The sequence below is a fragment of the Oncorhynchus mykiss genome, chromosome 2 (assembly GCF_057628025.1).
Source record: "Oncorhynchus mykiss isolate SJ-2025 chromosome 2, ASM5762802v1, whole genome shotgun sequence".
In the NCBI taxonomy this organism is placed as follows: Eukaryota; Metazoa; Chordata; class Actinopteri; order Salmoniformes; family Salmonidae; genus Oncorhynchus; species Oncorhynchus mykiss.
The window spans coordinates 97,266,501-97,283,029 of NC_143023.1; the positions used below are offsets into that span (position 1 = coordinate 97,266,501).

The 16,529-nt window shown below is 46.8% G+C and overlaps 1 protein-coding gene across 1 annotated transcript in view; it reads left to right on the forward strand.

The window, feature by feature from the left end:
* The first annotated feature begins 355 nt into the window (after positions 1-355).
* Positions 356-16,529, forward strand: part of LOC110500557 (1-phosphatidylinositol 4,5-bisphosphate phosphodiesterase zeta-1) — a 42,196-nt gene continuing 26,022 nt past the window's right edge. Inside the window, exons 1-5 of the mRNA XM_090213310.1 lie at positions 356-611; positions 7,988-8,189; positions 10,460-10,604; positions 11,003-11,158; positions 14,517-14,519. Of these exons, the coding sequence (XP_090069436.1) occupies positions 422-611; positions 7,988-8,189; positions 10,460-10,604; positions 11,003-11,158; positions 14,517-14,519 (696 nt within the window). The 5' untranslated portion in view covers positions 356-421. The remainder of the gene's footprint in view (positions 612-7,987; positions 8,190-10,459; positions 10,605-11,002; positions 11,159-14,516; positions 14,520-16,529) is intronic.

A 16,529-nucleotide genomic window follows, 5' to 3' on the forward strand; every position in this document is an offset into this window, starting at 1 on the left:
TATTATAAACTGTAAACTATTATAAACTGTAAACTATTATAAACTGTAAACTGTTATAAACTGTAAACTATTATAAACTGTAAAGTAGTATAAACTGTAAACTATTATAAACTGTAAAGTATTATAAACTGTAAACTATTATAAACTGTAAACTGTTATAAACTGTAAACTATTATAAACAATATACCATGATCCCTTCTTCTATGTCCCAGTGGGTTCCTGGGGACTGTGTCTTAAAGGATGATTGCATTTTATTTGACAATAAAAAAAAAAAACTTACCTCAGCCACGCGAATACAACAATACCACAAATGAAAAACCATTGAGGATGAAAACACAATGAAGTCAAACAGGTTTGTTTCCACAGGGGCCAGGGTGAGACCTGGGTCAGGGGGCTTGAGGACTCTGCTGGCTGGCGGACAATGAAGAAGAACAAGGCCTCCACCTCCAGAAGGTCAGAGATCCAGAACATCTACCAGTGCTACTCCTCCGGAAGGAATACTCTGGCCGCCTCCGCTCTCCTCAGGTTCCTACACATGGAGCAGATGGAGGCAGCAGCCAATCAGGAGACAGCGGAGGGCTTGATTGACAGATATGAGATTGAGGAGACAGGTGAGTGAAAGGGGATGAGGTGGGACTTGGAACAGTTCTGTCCTATCATGATGCACAATTAATTAGGTTTCCTTGTTCACTTATTTTCATTTTTATTGTTACAGTACAGTCGTGGCCAAAAGTTTTGAGAATGACACAAATATTAATTTTCACAAAGTCTGCTGCTTCAGTGTCTTTAGATATTATTGTCAGATGTTACTATGGAATACTGAAGTATAATTACAAGCATTTCATAAGTGTCAAAGGCTTTTATTGACAATTACATGAAGTTGATGCAAAGAGTCAATATTTGCAGTGTTGACCCTTCTTTTTCAAGACCTCTGCAATCCGCCCTGGCATGCTGTCAATGAACTTCTGGGCCAAATTCTGACTGATGGCAGCCCACTCTTGCATAATCAATGCTTGGAGTTTGTCAGAATTTGCGGGTTTTTGTTTGTTCACCCACCTCTTGAGGATTGACCACAAGTTCTCAATGGGATTAACGTCTGGGGAGTTTCCTGGCCATGGACCCAAAATATCAATGTTTTGTTCCCCGAGCCACTTAGTTATCACTTTTGACTTATGGCAAGGTGCACCATCATGCTGGAAAAGGCATTGTTTCTCACCAAACTGTTCCTGGATGGTTGGGAGATGTTGCTACTGGAGGATGTGTTGGTACCATTCTTTATTCATGGCTGTGTTCTTAGGCAAAATTGTGAGTGAGCCCACTCCCTTGGCTGAGAAGCAACCCCACACATGAATGGTCTCAGGATGCTTTACTGTTGGCATGACACAGGACTGATGGTAGCGCTCACCTTGTCTTCTCCGGACAAGCTTTTTTCCACATGCCCCAAACAATCGGAAAGGGGATTCATCATTGAACTTTACCCCAGTCCTCAACAGTCCAATCCCTGTACCTTTTGCAGAATATCAGTCTGTCCCTGATGTTTTTCCCTGGAGAGAAGTGGCTTCTTTGCTGCCCTTCTTGACACCAAGCCATCCTCCAAAAGTCTTCACCTCACTGTGCGTGCAGATGCACTCACACCTGCCTGCTGCCATTCCTGAACAAGCTCTGTACTGGTGGTGCGCCGATCCCGCAGCTGAATCAACTTTAGGAGATGGTCCTGGCACTTGCTGGACTTTCTTGGGCGCCCTGAAGCCTTCTTCACAACAATTTAACCTTTCTCCTTGAAGTTCTTGATGATCCGATAAATGGTTGATTTACGTGCAATCTTACTGGCAGCAATATCCTTGCCTGTGAAGCCCTTTTTGTGCAATGATAACGGCACGTGTTTCCTTTTAGGTAACCATGGTTGACAGAGGAAGAACAATGATTCCAAGCACCACCCTCCTTTTGAAGCTTCCAGTCTGTTATTCGAACTCAATCAGCATGACAGTGTCATGTATTGTCATGTTGTGTCTTGTTTCTGTCCTTTCCTTTCACCCTGTCTCCCTCTGCTGGTCGTACTAGGTTACCGTTTCTGTCCCTCTTTTCCCCAGCTGTTCCTTGTCTTCTCTGACTACCTCATTCACCCCTTTTCCCACCTGTTCCCTTTTTCCCTCTGATTAGGTCCCTACATCTCTCTCTGTTTTTGTTCCTGTCCTTGTCGGATTCTCGTTTGTGTTACTCATGCCTGAACCAGACTATCGTCGTGTTTGCTGCAACCTTGTCCTGTCCTGTCGGAATCTGCCTGTTCAGCTAACCTTGTCCTGTCCTGTCGGAATCTGCCTGTCCATCTGAGCCTACGTGTGTTTCGTCATTAAAGAAACTCTGTTTTGTTAATTCGCTTTTGGGTCCTCATTCACGCACCTGACAGAAGAATCCGACCAAGAATGGACCCAGCGACTTCGGATCCTCTCCACTCAGCCGTCGAGATCCAGGGGGCGATGCTAGGCAGACACGAGCAGGAATTGTCTGCTGCTCGACATGCCGTTGAGACCCTGGCCACCCAAGTCTCCAACCTCACAGAACAGGTTCACCATCTCCGCCTCGATCCACCGGCCACTTCCAGGGCTTTCGAATCTCCGGAGCCCAGAATCAATAACCCGCCGTGTTACTCTGGGGAGCCCACTGAATGCCGCTCGTTCCTCACCCAGTGTGATATTGTGTTTTCTCTCCAGCCCAACACTTACGCCAGGAGCACTGCTCGTGTCGCCTACGTCATATCTCTCCTTACTGGACGGGCTCGTGAGTGGGGCACGGCAATCTGGGAGGCAAGGGCTGAGTGTACTAACCAGTATCAGGACTTTAAGGAGGAGATGATACGGGTTTTTGATCGATCTGTTTTTGGGGAGGAGGCTTCCAGGGCCCTGTCTTCCCTATGTCAAGGTAATCGATCCATAACAGACTACTCTATTGAGTTTCGCACTCTTGCTGCCTCCAGTGGCTGGAACGAGCCGGCTTTGCTCGCTCGTTTTCTGGAGGGTCTCCGCGCAGAGGTAAAGGATGAGATTCTCTCCCGGGAGGTTCCTTCCAGCGTGGATTCCTTGATTGAACTCGCTATTCGCATTGAGCGACGGGTTGATCTTCGTCACCGAGCTCGTGGAAAGGAGCTCGCGTTCTCCGTTGCCCCCCTCTCCGCATCACTACCATCTTCCTCTGCCGGCTCGGGTGCTGAGCCTATGCAGCTGGGAGGTATCCGCATCTCGACTAAGGAGAGGGAACGGAGAATCACCAACCGCCTCTGTCTCTATTGCGGTTCTGCTGGTCATTTTGTCACTTCATGTCCAGTAAAAGCCAGAGCTCATCAGTAAGCGGAGGGCTACTGGTGAGCGCTACTACTCCTGTCTCTCCTTCAAGATCCTGCACTACCTTGTCGGTCCATCTACGCTGGACCGGTTCGTCAGCTTCCTGCAGTGCCTTAATAGACTCTGGGGCGGAGGGCTGTTTTATGGACGAGACCTGGGCTCGGGAACATGACATTCCTCTCAGACAGTTAAGGGAGTCCACGGCCTTGTTCGCCCTGGATGGTAGTCCTCTCCCCAGGATTCAGCGTGAGACGCTACCTTTAACCCTCACTGTTTCTGGTAATCATAGCGAAACCATTTCTTTTTTAATTTTTCGTTCACCTTTTACACCTGTTGTTTTGGGCCATCCCTGGCTAGTTTGTCATAATCCTTCCATTAATTGGTCTAGTAATTCTATCCTCTCCTGGAACGTCTCTTGTCATGTGAAATGTTTAATGTCTGCTATCCCTCCTGTTTCCTCTGTCTCTTCTTCACAGGAGGAGCCTGGTGATTTGACAGGGGTGCCGGAGGAATATCACGATCTGCGCACGGTGTTCAGTCGGTCCAGGGCCACCTCTCTTCCTCCACACCGGTCGTATGATTGTAGTATTGATCTCCTTCCGGGAACCACTCCCCCCCGGGGTAGACTATACTCTCTGTCGGCTCCCGAACGTAAGGCTCTCGAAGATTATTTGTCTGTAGCTCTTGCCGCCGGTACCATAGTCCCCTCCTCCTCTCCCGCCGGAGCGGGGTTCTTTTTTGTTAAGAAGAAGGACGGGTCCCTGCGCCCCTGCATAGATTATCGAGGGCTGAATGACATAACAGTGAAGAATCGTTATCCGCTTCCTCTTATGTCTTCAGCCTTCGAGATCCTGCAGGGAGCCAGGTTTTTCACTAAGTTGGACCTTCGTAACGCTTACCATCTCGTGCGCATCAGGGAGGGGGACGAGTGGAAGACGGCGTTTAACACTCCGTTAGGGCACTTTGAATACCGGGTTCTTCCTTTCGGCCTCGCTAACGCTCCAGCTGTCTTTCAGGCATTAGTCAATGATGTCCTGAGAGACATGCTGAACATCTTTGTTTTCGTTTACCTTGACGACATCCTGATTTTTTCACCGTCACTCCAGATTCATGTTCAGCACGTTCGACGTGTCCTCCAGCGCCTTTTAGAGAATTGTCTTTTTGTGAAGGCTGAGAAGTGCTCTTTTCATGCCTCCTCCGTCACATTTCTCGGTTCTGTTATTTCCGCTGAAGGCATTAAGATGGATCCCGCTAAGGTCCAAGCTGTCATTGATTGGCCCGCCCCTAAGTCACGCGTCGAGCTGCAGCGCTTTCTCGGCTTCGCGAACTTCTATCGTCGTTTCATCCGTAATTTCGGTCAGGTGGCAGCTCCTCTCACAGCCCTTCTGTCAAGACGTGCTTTAAGTGGTCCGTTTCCGCCCAGGGAGCTTTTGATCTCCTCAAGAATCGTTTTACATCCGCTCCTATCCTTGTTACACCTGACGTCTCTAGACAGTTCGTTGTCGAGGTTGACGCGTCAGAGGTGGGCGTGGGAGCCATTCTTTCTCAGCGCTCCCTCTCTGACGACAAGGTCCACCCATGCGCGTATTTTTCTCATCGCCTGTCGCCGTCGGAACGTAACTATGATGTGGGAAACCGCGAACTGCTCGCCATCCGGTTAGCCCTAGGCGAATGGCGACAGTGGTTGGAGGGGGCGACCGTTCCTTTTGTCGTTTGGACTGACCATAGGAACCTTGAGTACATCCGTTCTGCCAAACGACTTAATGCGCGTCAGGCGCGTTGGGCGCTGTTTTTCGCTCGTTTCGAGTTCGTGATTTCTTATCGTCCGGGCTCCAAGAACACCAAGCCTGATGCTTTATCTCGTCTCTTCAGTTCTTCAGTAGCCTCCACTGACCCCGAGGGGATTCTCCCTGAGGGGCGTGTTGTCGGGTTGACTGTCTGGGGAATTGAGAGGCAGGTAAAGCAAGCGCTCACTCACACTCCGTCGCCGCGCGCTTGTCCTAGGAACCTTCTTTTCGTTCCCGTTCCTACTCGTCTGGCCGTTCTTCAGTGGGCTCACTCTGCCAAGTTAGCCGGCCACCCTGGCGTTCGGGGTACGCTTGCTTCCATTCGCCAGCGTTTTTGGTGGCCCACCCGGGAGCATGACACGCGTCGTTTCGTGGCTGCTTGTTCGGTCTGCGCGCAGACTAAGTCCGGTAACTCCCCTCCTGCCGGCCGTCTCAGGCCGCTTCCCATTCCCTCTCGACCGTGGTCTCACATCGCCTTAGATTTTGTCACCGGACTGCCTTCGTCAGCGGGGAAGACTGTTATTCTTACGGTTGTCGATAGGTTCTCTAAGGCGGCTCATTTCATTCCCCTTGCTAAGCTTCCTTCTGCTAAAGAGACGGCACAAATCATCATCGAGAATGTTTTCAGAATTCATGGCCTTCCGTCAGACGTCGTTTCGGACAGAGGTCCGCAATTCACGTCTCAATTTTGGAGGGAGTTTTGCCGTTTGATTGGGGCTTCCGTCAGTCTCTCTTCCGGCTTTCACCCCCAGTCTAACGGTCAAGCAGAACGGGCCAATCAGACTATTGGTCGCATCTTACGCAGTCTTTCTTTTCGCAACCCTGCGTCTTGGTCAGAACAGCTCCCCTGGGCAGAGTACGCCCACAACTCGCTTCCTTCGTCTGCGACCGGGCTATCTCCTTTTCAGAGTAGCCTCGGGTACCAGCCTCCGCTGTTCTCATCTCAGTTCGCCGAGTCCAGCGTCCCCTCCGCTCAGGCTTTTGTCCAACGTTGCGAGCGCACCTGGAAGAGGGTCAGGTCTGCACTTTGCCGTTATAGGACGCAGACTGTGAGGGCTGCTAATAAGCGTAGAACTAAGAGTCCTAGATATTGTCGCGGTCAGAGAGTTTGGCTCTCCACTCAGAACCTTCCCCTTAAGACGGCTTCTCGCAAGTTGACCCCGCGGTTCATTGGTCCGTTCCGTATTTCTCGGGTCATTAATCCTGTCGCAGTTCGACTTCTTCTTCCGCGATACCTTCGTCGCGTCCACCCGGTCTTCCATGTCTCCTGTATCAAGCCCGTTCTTCGCGCCCCCGCTCGTCTTCCCCCCCCCCCCCCCATCCTTGTCGAGGGCGCACCCATCTACAGGGTCCGTAGGATTTTGGACATGCGTCCTCGGGGCCGTGGTCACCAGTACCTCGTAGATTGGGAGGGGTACGGTCCTGAGGAGAGGAGTTGGGTTCCCTCTCGGGACGTGCTGGACCGTGCGCTGATCGAGGATTTCCTCCGTTGCCGCCAGGTTTCCTCCTCGAGTGCGCCAGGAGGCGCTCGGTGAGTGGGGGGGTACTGTCATGTATTGTCATGTTGTGTCTTGTTTCTGTCCTTTCCTTTCACCCTGTCTCCCTCTGCTGGTCGTACTAGGTTACCGTTTCTGTCCCTCTTTTCCCCAGCTGTTCCTTGTCTTCTCTGACTACCTCATTCACCCCTTTTCCCACCTGTTCCCTTTTTCCCTCTGATTAGGTCCCTACATCTCTCTCTGTTTTTGTTCCTGTCCTTGTTGGATTCTCGTTTGTGTTACTCATGCCTGAACCAGACTATCGTCGTGTTTGCTGCAACCTTGTCCTGTCCTGTCGGAATCTGCCTGTTCAGCTAACCTTGTCCTGTCCTGTCGGAATCTGCCTGTCCATCTGAGCCTACGTGTGTTTCGTCATTAAAGAAACTCTGTTTTGTTAATTCGCTTTTGGGTCCTCATTCACGCACCTGACAGACAGAGTGATCTCCAGCCTTATCCTCATCAACACTCACACCTGTGTTAACGAGAGAATCACTGACATGATGTCAGCTGGTCCTTTTGTGGCAGGGCTGAAATGCAGTGGAAATGTTTTTTTGGGGGATTCAGTTCATTTGCATGGCAAAGAGGGACTTTACAATTAATTGCAATTCATCTGATCACTCTTCATAACATTCTGGAGTATATGCAAATTGCCATCACACAAACTGAGGCAGCAGACTTTGTGAAAATGTATATTTGTGTCATTCTCAAAACTTTTGGCCACGACTGTACAGTAGGTATCTATGACTGTACCCCTACCAGGCATGTTGTTAGCCTTAGCTGAGTCACATGTGATGAGACCACTTGTTTCAGATTAGAACGGACACAAGTCTATTTAGCATCTCCTGCCGCTATACAAACAGCACCATAGAAATGCCACGCTACGACAGGCATAGAGGCATCCGTCTGACCTGACGAAAACAGGAAGTAAAACCATGACAGTCAAGCTCATCAGACAAAATGCTCTGCTACAGGTACAGAGGCATCAGTCTGACACGACGAAAACCAGAAGTAAAACGAAGACAGTCAAGCTCGTCAGTGGACTAGCACAACAAGACACTTTCTCAATTGGCACATTTTTAAAATGTATTTTTAACCTTTATTTAACTAGGCAAGTCAGTTAAGAATAAATTAGTATTTACAATGACAGCCTACTGGGGAACAAGGGGTTAACTGCCTTGTTCAGGGGCAGGACAGATTTTTACCATCCAAATACTTCCTTCTCTCCTCACGTCCTCAAGGTACATAGGCAATTAAAGTAGTACATCCAACTGAGTGATTGTTTTTTTGTTGAGGGTTTTTTAACCCAACCTCTGCGTATCCCTGGCAGCTAGAGAGAACAGAAGCATGACATTCGAGGGATTCTACAGATACATGGAGTCTAAAGACTGTAGTGTGTTTGACCAGATACACACGTCTGTGTACCAGGATATGGACCAGCCTCTGTGTCACTACTTCATCTCGTCTTCTCACAACACTTACCTCACTGGGGACCAGCTGGTCGGCAAGAGCACCCTGGATGCCTATGTCAGGTAAATACAACTGCATATGTCAGGTAATAACACTACCTATGTTAGGTCAATACAACAGCCTGTGTCAGGTAATAACACTACATATGTCAGGTCATTACAACTGCCTATGTCAGGTAATAACACTACCTATGTCAGGTAATTACAACTGCCTATGTCAGGTAATAACACTACCTATGTCAGGTCATTACAACAGCCTGTGTCAGGTAATAACATTACCTATGTCAGGTCATTACAACAGCCTGTGTCAGGTAATAACACTACCTATGTCAATTAATTACAACAGCCTATGTCATGTAATATTTCTACTTATGTCAGGTCATTACAACAGCCTGTGTCAGGTAATAACACTACATATGTCAGGTCATTACAACTGCCTATGTCAGGTAATAACACTACCTATGTCAGGTAATTGCAACAGCCTATGTCATGTAATAATTCTACCTATGTCAGGTAATTGCAACAGCCTATGTCAGGTAATACAACTAGTTAAGAAATGGCTTCTGCTGGTTGTTTATCCACTGCCATTCTTTAAAGTTTAAACCCTCTCTTCTCAAACCGCAGTGTCTGCTCTCTCAGTTTAAACCCTCTCAAACCGCAGTGTCTGCTCTCTCAGTCTCTCCTTCATATTCAGTAATGCAGCCTCTCCATCCGCTAACTAAAGGACAAAAAGGAGGTGAACTGAGTGAGAAAGGGGCTGATGGCAGCAGAACTAGGCCATTATTGGTCCTCTGAGACCAGTAGAGTACTCTCTCTCTCTCTCTGCTGTAATATACTGTCTTTCCCCTGTGTATAATATAGAGTACTCTCTCACTCCTGTCTAATACAATGCCAGCATCCCAAATGGCACTCTATTCCCTATATAGTGCACTACTTTTGAAGGTTCTGGTCATAAGTAGTGCACTATGTAGGGAATAGGGTGCCATTTGGGATGCAGGCGTGTCTCCCACTCGTCTGTAATAGACTGTAGTAAAGCCCTCTAATTGAGTGACTGGGGAGGAGGTCTGGTGGGAGGGCCTGATGGGGGGGCCTGGTTCACTCAGCTAATGAATGGGGAGGTGACTAGGGAGGGGAGGTGACTGGGGAGGGGAGGTGACTTAGGAGGGGAGGCCTGATGGGGAGCCGTGATGGGGGGGCCTGGTTCACTCAGCTAATGAACGGGGAGGTGACTGAGGAGGGGAGGTGACTGGGGAGGGGAGGTGACTTAGGAGGGGAGGTCTGGTGGGGAGGCCTGATGGGGGGGCCGTGATGGGGGGGCCTGGTTCACTCAGCTAATGAAAGGGGTGGTGACTGGGAGGGGAGGTCTGGTGGGGAGGCCTGATGGGGGGGCCGTGATGGGGGGGCCTGGTTCACTCAGCTAATGAACGGGGAGGTGACTGGGGAGGGGAGGTGACTGGGGAGGGGAGGTGACTTAGGAGGGGAGGTTACTTAGGAGGGGAGTTGACTTAGGAGGGGAGGTGACTTGGGAGGGGAGGTGACTGGGGAGGGGAGGTGACTGGGGAGGGGAGGTCTGGTGGGGAGGGGAGATGACTGGGGAGGGGAGGTGACTGGGGAGGGGAGGTGACTTAGGAGGGGAGGTGACTGGGGAGGGGAGGTGACTATGGAGGGGAGATGACTTGGGAGGGGAGGTCTGGTGGGAGGGCCTGATGGGGGGGCCTGGTTCACTCAGCTAATGAACGGGGAGGTGACTGGGGAGGGGAGGTGACTTAGGAGGGGAGGTGACTGGGGAGGGGAGGTGACTGGGGAGGGGAGGTGACTGGGGAGGGGAGGTGACTGGACTCTGTCTCTAGCCGGCAGGTGAGCAAAGGGTGGAAAGGGAGAACTGAATCAGGAGCATAAAGAACATAAAGACCAACAATGAATCAAACCACTATTGCTGTATGTTCAGTGAGGACAAGTCTGTGCAGATGGGAGCTAGTGTGTCAGAAGGAAATCCTCCATTTTGTTTCTGTGCTTTTATATGGCTATACATTTTGATATGATGGTTATTAACTCATTAATCATTCAACGTTTTGGTACTGAATAACGCAAAATGGAATTCAAATTATAATCGAAAACATAATTTCTTTGACCGGTCTGCAGAATTAACTTTCATGTCCTGTAAAACAGTGTGAGGGATATACTATAAAATAAATAAGGTTTGGGTCTATTTTCGACTTTATCATTTGTTCTCTGTATGTCGCTGGTAAACTACAGATGTCCTCAGTCCTCCTCCTAGTAATCATCTTGTGTTCCTTACGCGTCCATCCGTCTCTCTCTCGGTGTGTCCTCAGTGCGCTGAGGAGAGGTTGTCGTTGTCTGGAGATTGACTGCTGGGATGGTCCTAGTGCAGAGCCTATAGTCTACCATGGTCACACTCTGACCAGCAAGATCCTGTTCAAGGACGTCATCACTACCGTGGGACAGCATGCCTTTGAGGTAGGACCACACCACAGATAAAGAACAGTGTACATTTTTAGGACATCTCCACTTACTTTGATATAAGTCCCATAGTGTTGTCTAGGAGGGTAATGGAATCAGAACGTTGCCTCGGGGTTCTACTGTACTGCCTGGTGTGTTGTTTACGTATTCTAATTCACTGGCTACCATCACTAATAGAGGGTGTTATTCACTGAAGGGGAGATGGGCCTCTTTGATTCTGGTTGCTTGGCAATGGGCTATTCACTGTGAAACGTGTTTATATTTTTAGAACGTGTGTGTGTGACTCCTTTGGGAATTGAACCCAAACCCGAGTCACACAGGACCTCCATTGCTGGTATGGTTATCTTGTGTCTTGCTGGCATGACAGACCCTTGAGAGAGACTATTCTGTGCCAGGTGTCTCCGTACCCAGTGATCCTGTCCCTGGAGAACCACTGTACCCCGACTCAACAGGATGTCATGGCCCAGTACCTCACCTCCATCCTGGGGGAAAAACTGCTGGCCACCAGCCTGGACCTCACCAATCAGCCTGGACAACTGCCCAGCCCTAACGTAAACAGTACATTTACATTAGAGTCATTTAGCAGACGCTCTTATCCAGAGCGACTTACAGGAGCAATTAGGTTTAAATACCTTTGCATATTTTTCACATAGTCGGCTCTGGGATTTAAACCAGTGACCTTTCAGTTACTGGCCCAACGTTTTTAATCACTAGGTTACCTGCCACCCGCATCAGTGTCAGTATACCTCAGTATAGCTAGAACAGCTGACATTTGTTTATAAGCTTAGTGAAAGTTATAAGATTCCTGGTTTTCAAATATTAGTAAATCACCTTAAACATAGAATATACCGCAAGCTACGTCATCTTCACAACTTAAACGTAGAACATAGCTTTTGGATTACATTCATTAATTGTGCCTCTCAGTTTGTGCTGTTGAAGCTCCGACAGAGGAGATGTTATGTGGACTGGATCAATAATGTCCATGCTCAGTTTGTGCTGTTGAAGCTCCGACAGAGGAGATGTTATGTGGACTGGATCAATAATGTCCATGCTCAGTTTGTGCTGTTGAAGCTCCGACAGAGGAGATGTTATGTGGACTGGATCAATAATGTCCATGCTCAGTTTGTGTTGTTGAAGCTCCGGCAGAGGAGATCAATAACGTCCCTTCTCTTTGTGAACTCTGCCAAAGCTGAACTCTGTCAGACGGAACTGAAACTTGTTCAGTAAGTGTAGAAGGTGTCGTAAGCTTGTGCCTGAGCCAGCTCACAAGATATATGCCCCTGGTCTGAATGAGGGACTTTTGTCCACTGAGGAAAGAGAAACAGAGTTTATATGATTCGGCTCATTGCAGATTGCAGGACAGAAGACAGAAGACAGATACATTTAATGCTCGATTCAATCAGATCTGCTTTAACCAACATGGCGGTTGTTTTGGTGATGTCAGAGGTGGAACTGCGTCGGAGCTGTCAAATCCGCAAGTGGCTCCTGGCATTATACCTAATGCGGACATTGGTTTCACGGAGTCGCGTGAACAGAAATCCCATACAGCCTTGTTCACAAGTTGGAACAGTGGAATGTGAGATGTGATCTACACCTCTGTTAAGATGATAGAAACTTTAATGAATTAGGTTAATGATTTAATAATAACGAGCCTAATAATTATTTCTGTATCCCTACACTTTCTCCTTCTGAACGGCTAACATGAGTGTGGACGGGTATGGCTTCGTGACAGCGATCGATTTGACGGCTCCAGCTCAGTTCCACCTCCGACACCACCAAATAACATCAGCTATGCCCGGTGTCTGCTTTTTGCCGGGTTAACGTTTGATCTGATTGAATCTAGGCCTTAGATGAGATCCTCTGGGCTGTCCAATCTCACACTCCATCCGGGGAAATCAATGGATGGGATCGTCTGAAAAGGTCTACCACATGAACAGCGTTTAAATAGTTCAGTTGACTATGTCCCAAATGGAACCCTGGTCTAAAGTAGTGCACTATATAGGGAATAGGGTTCCATAGGGCTCTGGTCTAAAGTAGTTCACTATATAGGGAATAGGGTTCTATAGGGCTCTGGTCTAAAGTAGTGCACTATATAGGGAATAGGGTTCTATAGGGCTCTGGTCTAAAGCAGTGCACTATTTAGGGAATAGGGTTCTATAAGGCTCTGGTCTAAAGTAGTGCACTATATATAGGGAATAGGGTTCTATAGGGCTCTGGTCTAAAGTAGTGCACTATATAGGGAATAGGGTTCTATAGGGCTCTGGTCTAAAGTAGTGCACTATATAGGGAATAGGGTTCTATAGGGCTCTGGTCTAAAGTAGTGCACTATATAAGGAATAGGGTTCTATAGGGCTCTGGTCTAAAGCAGTGCACTACTTAGGGAATAGGGTTCTATAGGGCTCTGGTCTAAAGCAGTGCACTACTTAGGGAATAGGGTTCTATAGGGTTCTGGTCTAAAGCAGTGCACTACTTAGGGAATAGGGTTCTATAGGGCTCTGGTCTAAAGCAGTGCACTATTTAGGGAATAGGGTTCTATAGGGCTCTGGTCTAAAGTAGTGCAATATATAGGGAATAGGGTTCTATAGGGCTCTGGTCTAAAGTAGTGCACTATATAGGTAATAGGGTTCTATAGGGCTCTGGTCTAAAGTAGTGCACTATATAGGGAATAGGGTTCTATAGGGCTCTGGTCTAAAGTAGTGCACTATATAGGGTATAGAGTGCCATTTGGGATGCATATTTAGATTTCCTCATTCCCCTGCCCGCAGTTCAGCTGTGGAATAGTCTGCCTCTGTTTGAACCCCTGCTGGTGATGACTGTCTGATAGGGCAGGAAGGAGACTGGCACAGGCTGCTTGCTGGTGATGACTGTCTGATTAGAGGACAGAGGTTTTGCATGTGTGTGTGTGTGTGCACGTGTGTGTGCGTGTTTGTGTGTGTGTGTTTATGCATGTTTGTGTGTGTTTATGTGTTTGTATATGTTTGTGTGTGTTTGTGTTTGTGTGTGTTTGCGCGTGTTTGTGTGTGTTTATGTGTGTGTGTGTGTGTGTGTGTGTGTGTGTGTGTGTGTCTGTGTCAAAGATTTATTTTAAAATGTTATAGATGGTTATTATGCATGACTGTGGGAGAATATGATTTGATGTACATATCAATCATACATTTTTACGTCTTTTGAGGAATATATAAGAATATAATTAAGTGGAATGCACAAGTTTGAATGGGTGTAGAGCTTGATCTTGATTTGAATTAAGTTCTCAGCCCCTACTCATACATGGTCACTCAGTCGTCACGTGATCTTAGATGAGCCGTACTTCTAGTGACAGACAGTCATGTACGGAAAGCCAGTCCTAGCATATGTGGTGTCACAACATACAGTCGTGGCCAAACGTTTTGAGAATGACACAAATATTAATTTTCACAAAGTTTGCTGCTTCAGTGTCTTTAGATATTATTGTCAGATGTTACTATGGAATACTGAAGTATGATTACAAGCATTTCATAAGTGTCAAAAGCTTTTATTGACAATTACATGAAGTTGATGCAAAGAGTCCATATTTGCAGTGTTGACCCTTCTTTTTCAAGACCTCTGCAGTCCACCCTGGAATGCTGTCAATTAACTGCTGGGCCACATCCTGACTGATGGCAGCCCATTCTTGCATAATCAATGCTTGGAGTTTGTCAGAATTTGCGGGTTTTTGTTTGTTCACCCACCTCTTGAGGATTGACCACAAGTTCTCAATGGGAATAAGGTCTGGGGAAAATTTACCCAAAATCTACCCAAAATATCAATGTTGTGTTCCCCGAGCCACTTAGTTATCACTTTTGACTTATGGCAAGGTGCTCCATCATGCTGGAAAAGGCATTGTTTCTCACCAAACTGTTCCTGGATGGTTGGGAGAAGTTGCTACTGGAGGATGTGTTGGTACCATTCTTTATTCATAGCTGTGTTCTTAGGCAAAATTGTGAGTGAGCCCACTCCCTTGGCTGAGAAGCAACCCCACACATGAATGGTCTCAGGATGCTTTACTGTTGGCATGACACAGGACTGATGGTAGCGCTCACCTTGTCTTCTCCGGACAAGCTTTACGGATGCCACAAACAATCGGATAGGGGATTCATCAGTGAAAATGACTTTACCCCAGTCCTCAACAGTCCAATCCCTGTACCTTTTGCAGAATATCAGTCTGTCCCTGATGTTTTTCCTGGACAGAAGTGGCTTCTTTGCTGCCCTTCTTGACACCAGGCCATTCTCCAAAAGTCTTTGCCTCACCGTGTCAGGTGCGTGAATGAGGACCCAAAAGCGAATTAACAAAACAGAGTTTCTTTAATGATGAAACACACGTAGGCTCAGATGGACAGGCAGATTCCGACAGGACAGGACAAGGTTAGATGAACAGGCAGATTCCGACAGGACAAGGTTGCAGCAAACACGACGATAGTCTGGTTCAGGCATGAGTAACACAAACGAGAATCCGACAAAGACAGAAGCAGAAACAGAGAGAGATATAGGGACCTAATCAGAGGGAAAAAGGGAACAGGTGGGAAAAGGGGTGAACGAGGTAGTTAGAGAAGACAAGGAACAGCTGGGGGAAAGAGGGGAAGAAAAGGTAACCTAATACGACCAGCAGAGGGAGACAGGGTGAAGAGAAAGAACAGGAACAGGACACAACATGACAATACATGACACACCGTGCGTGCAGATGCACTCACACCTGCCTGCTGCAATTCCTGAGCAAGCTCTGTACTGATGGTGCCCCGATCCCGCAGCTGAATCAACTTTAGGAGATGGTCCTGGCACTTGCTGGACTTTCTTGGGCGCCCTGAAGCCTTCTTCACAACAATTGAACCTCTCTCCTTGAAGTTCTTGATGATCCGATAAATGGTTGATTTAGGTGCAATCTTACTGGCAGCCTGTGAAGCCCATTTTGTGCAAAGCAATGATGACGGCACATGTTTCCTTTTAGGTAACCATGGCTGACAGAGGAAGAACAATGATTCCAAGCACCACCCTCCTTTTGAAGCTTCCAGTCTGTTATTCGAACTCAATCATCATGACAGAGTGATCTCCAGCCTTGTTCTCGTCAACCCCCCAACATGTGTTAACGAGAGAATCACTGACATGATGTCAGCTAGTCCTGTTGTGGCAGGGCTAGAATGCAGTGAAAATGTTTTTGGGGGGATTCAGTTCATTTGCATGGCAAAGAGGGACTTTGTAATTCATCTGATCACTCTTCATAACATTCTGGAGTATATGCAAATTGCCATAATACAAACTGAGGCAGCAGACTTTGTGAAAATGTATATTTGTGTCATTCTCAACCTTTTGGTCACGACTGTATATACTATTATTACACACAAATTATCATGTTACTAAATCACTCTGCCTCACATGAAATGTAGTCAAAACTCATGTAACTAACTCATCTAACTAACTCATCTAACTAACTCATCTGACTGTAAGTAGCTCTGGATGAGAGTGTCTGCATGATAGCTGCTCTATGGTATAATACTAATAGTAATAGTTATAATAATACTAGTAATAGTAATAGTAATAGTAATAGTAATAGTAATACTAATAGTAATAATAATAGTAATAGTAATAATAATAGTAATAGTAATAATACTACTAATAGTAATACTAATAGTAATAATAATACTAATATGAATACTAATACTAATAGTAGGAATACTAGTAATAGTAATAATAATACTAATACTAATAGGAATACTAATACTAATAGGAATACTAATACTAATAGTAATACTAATAGGAATAATAATACTAATAGTAATACTAATACTAATAGTAATACTAATAGTAATACAAATACTAATAGGAATACTGATACTAATAGTAATACTAATAGTAATAATAATACTAATAGTAATACTAATAGTAATGCTAATACTAATAGTAATACTAATA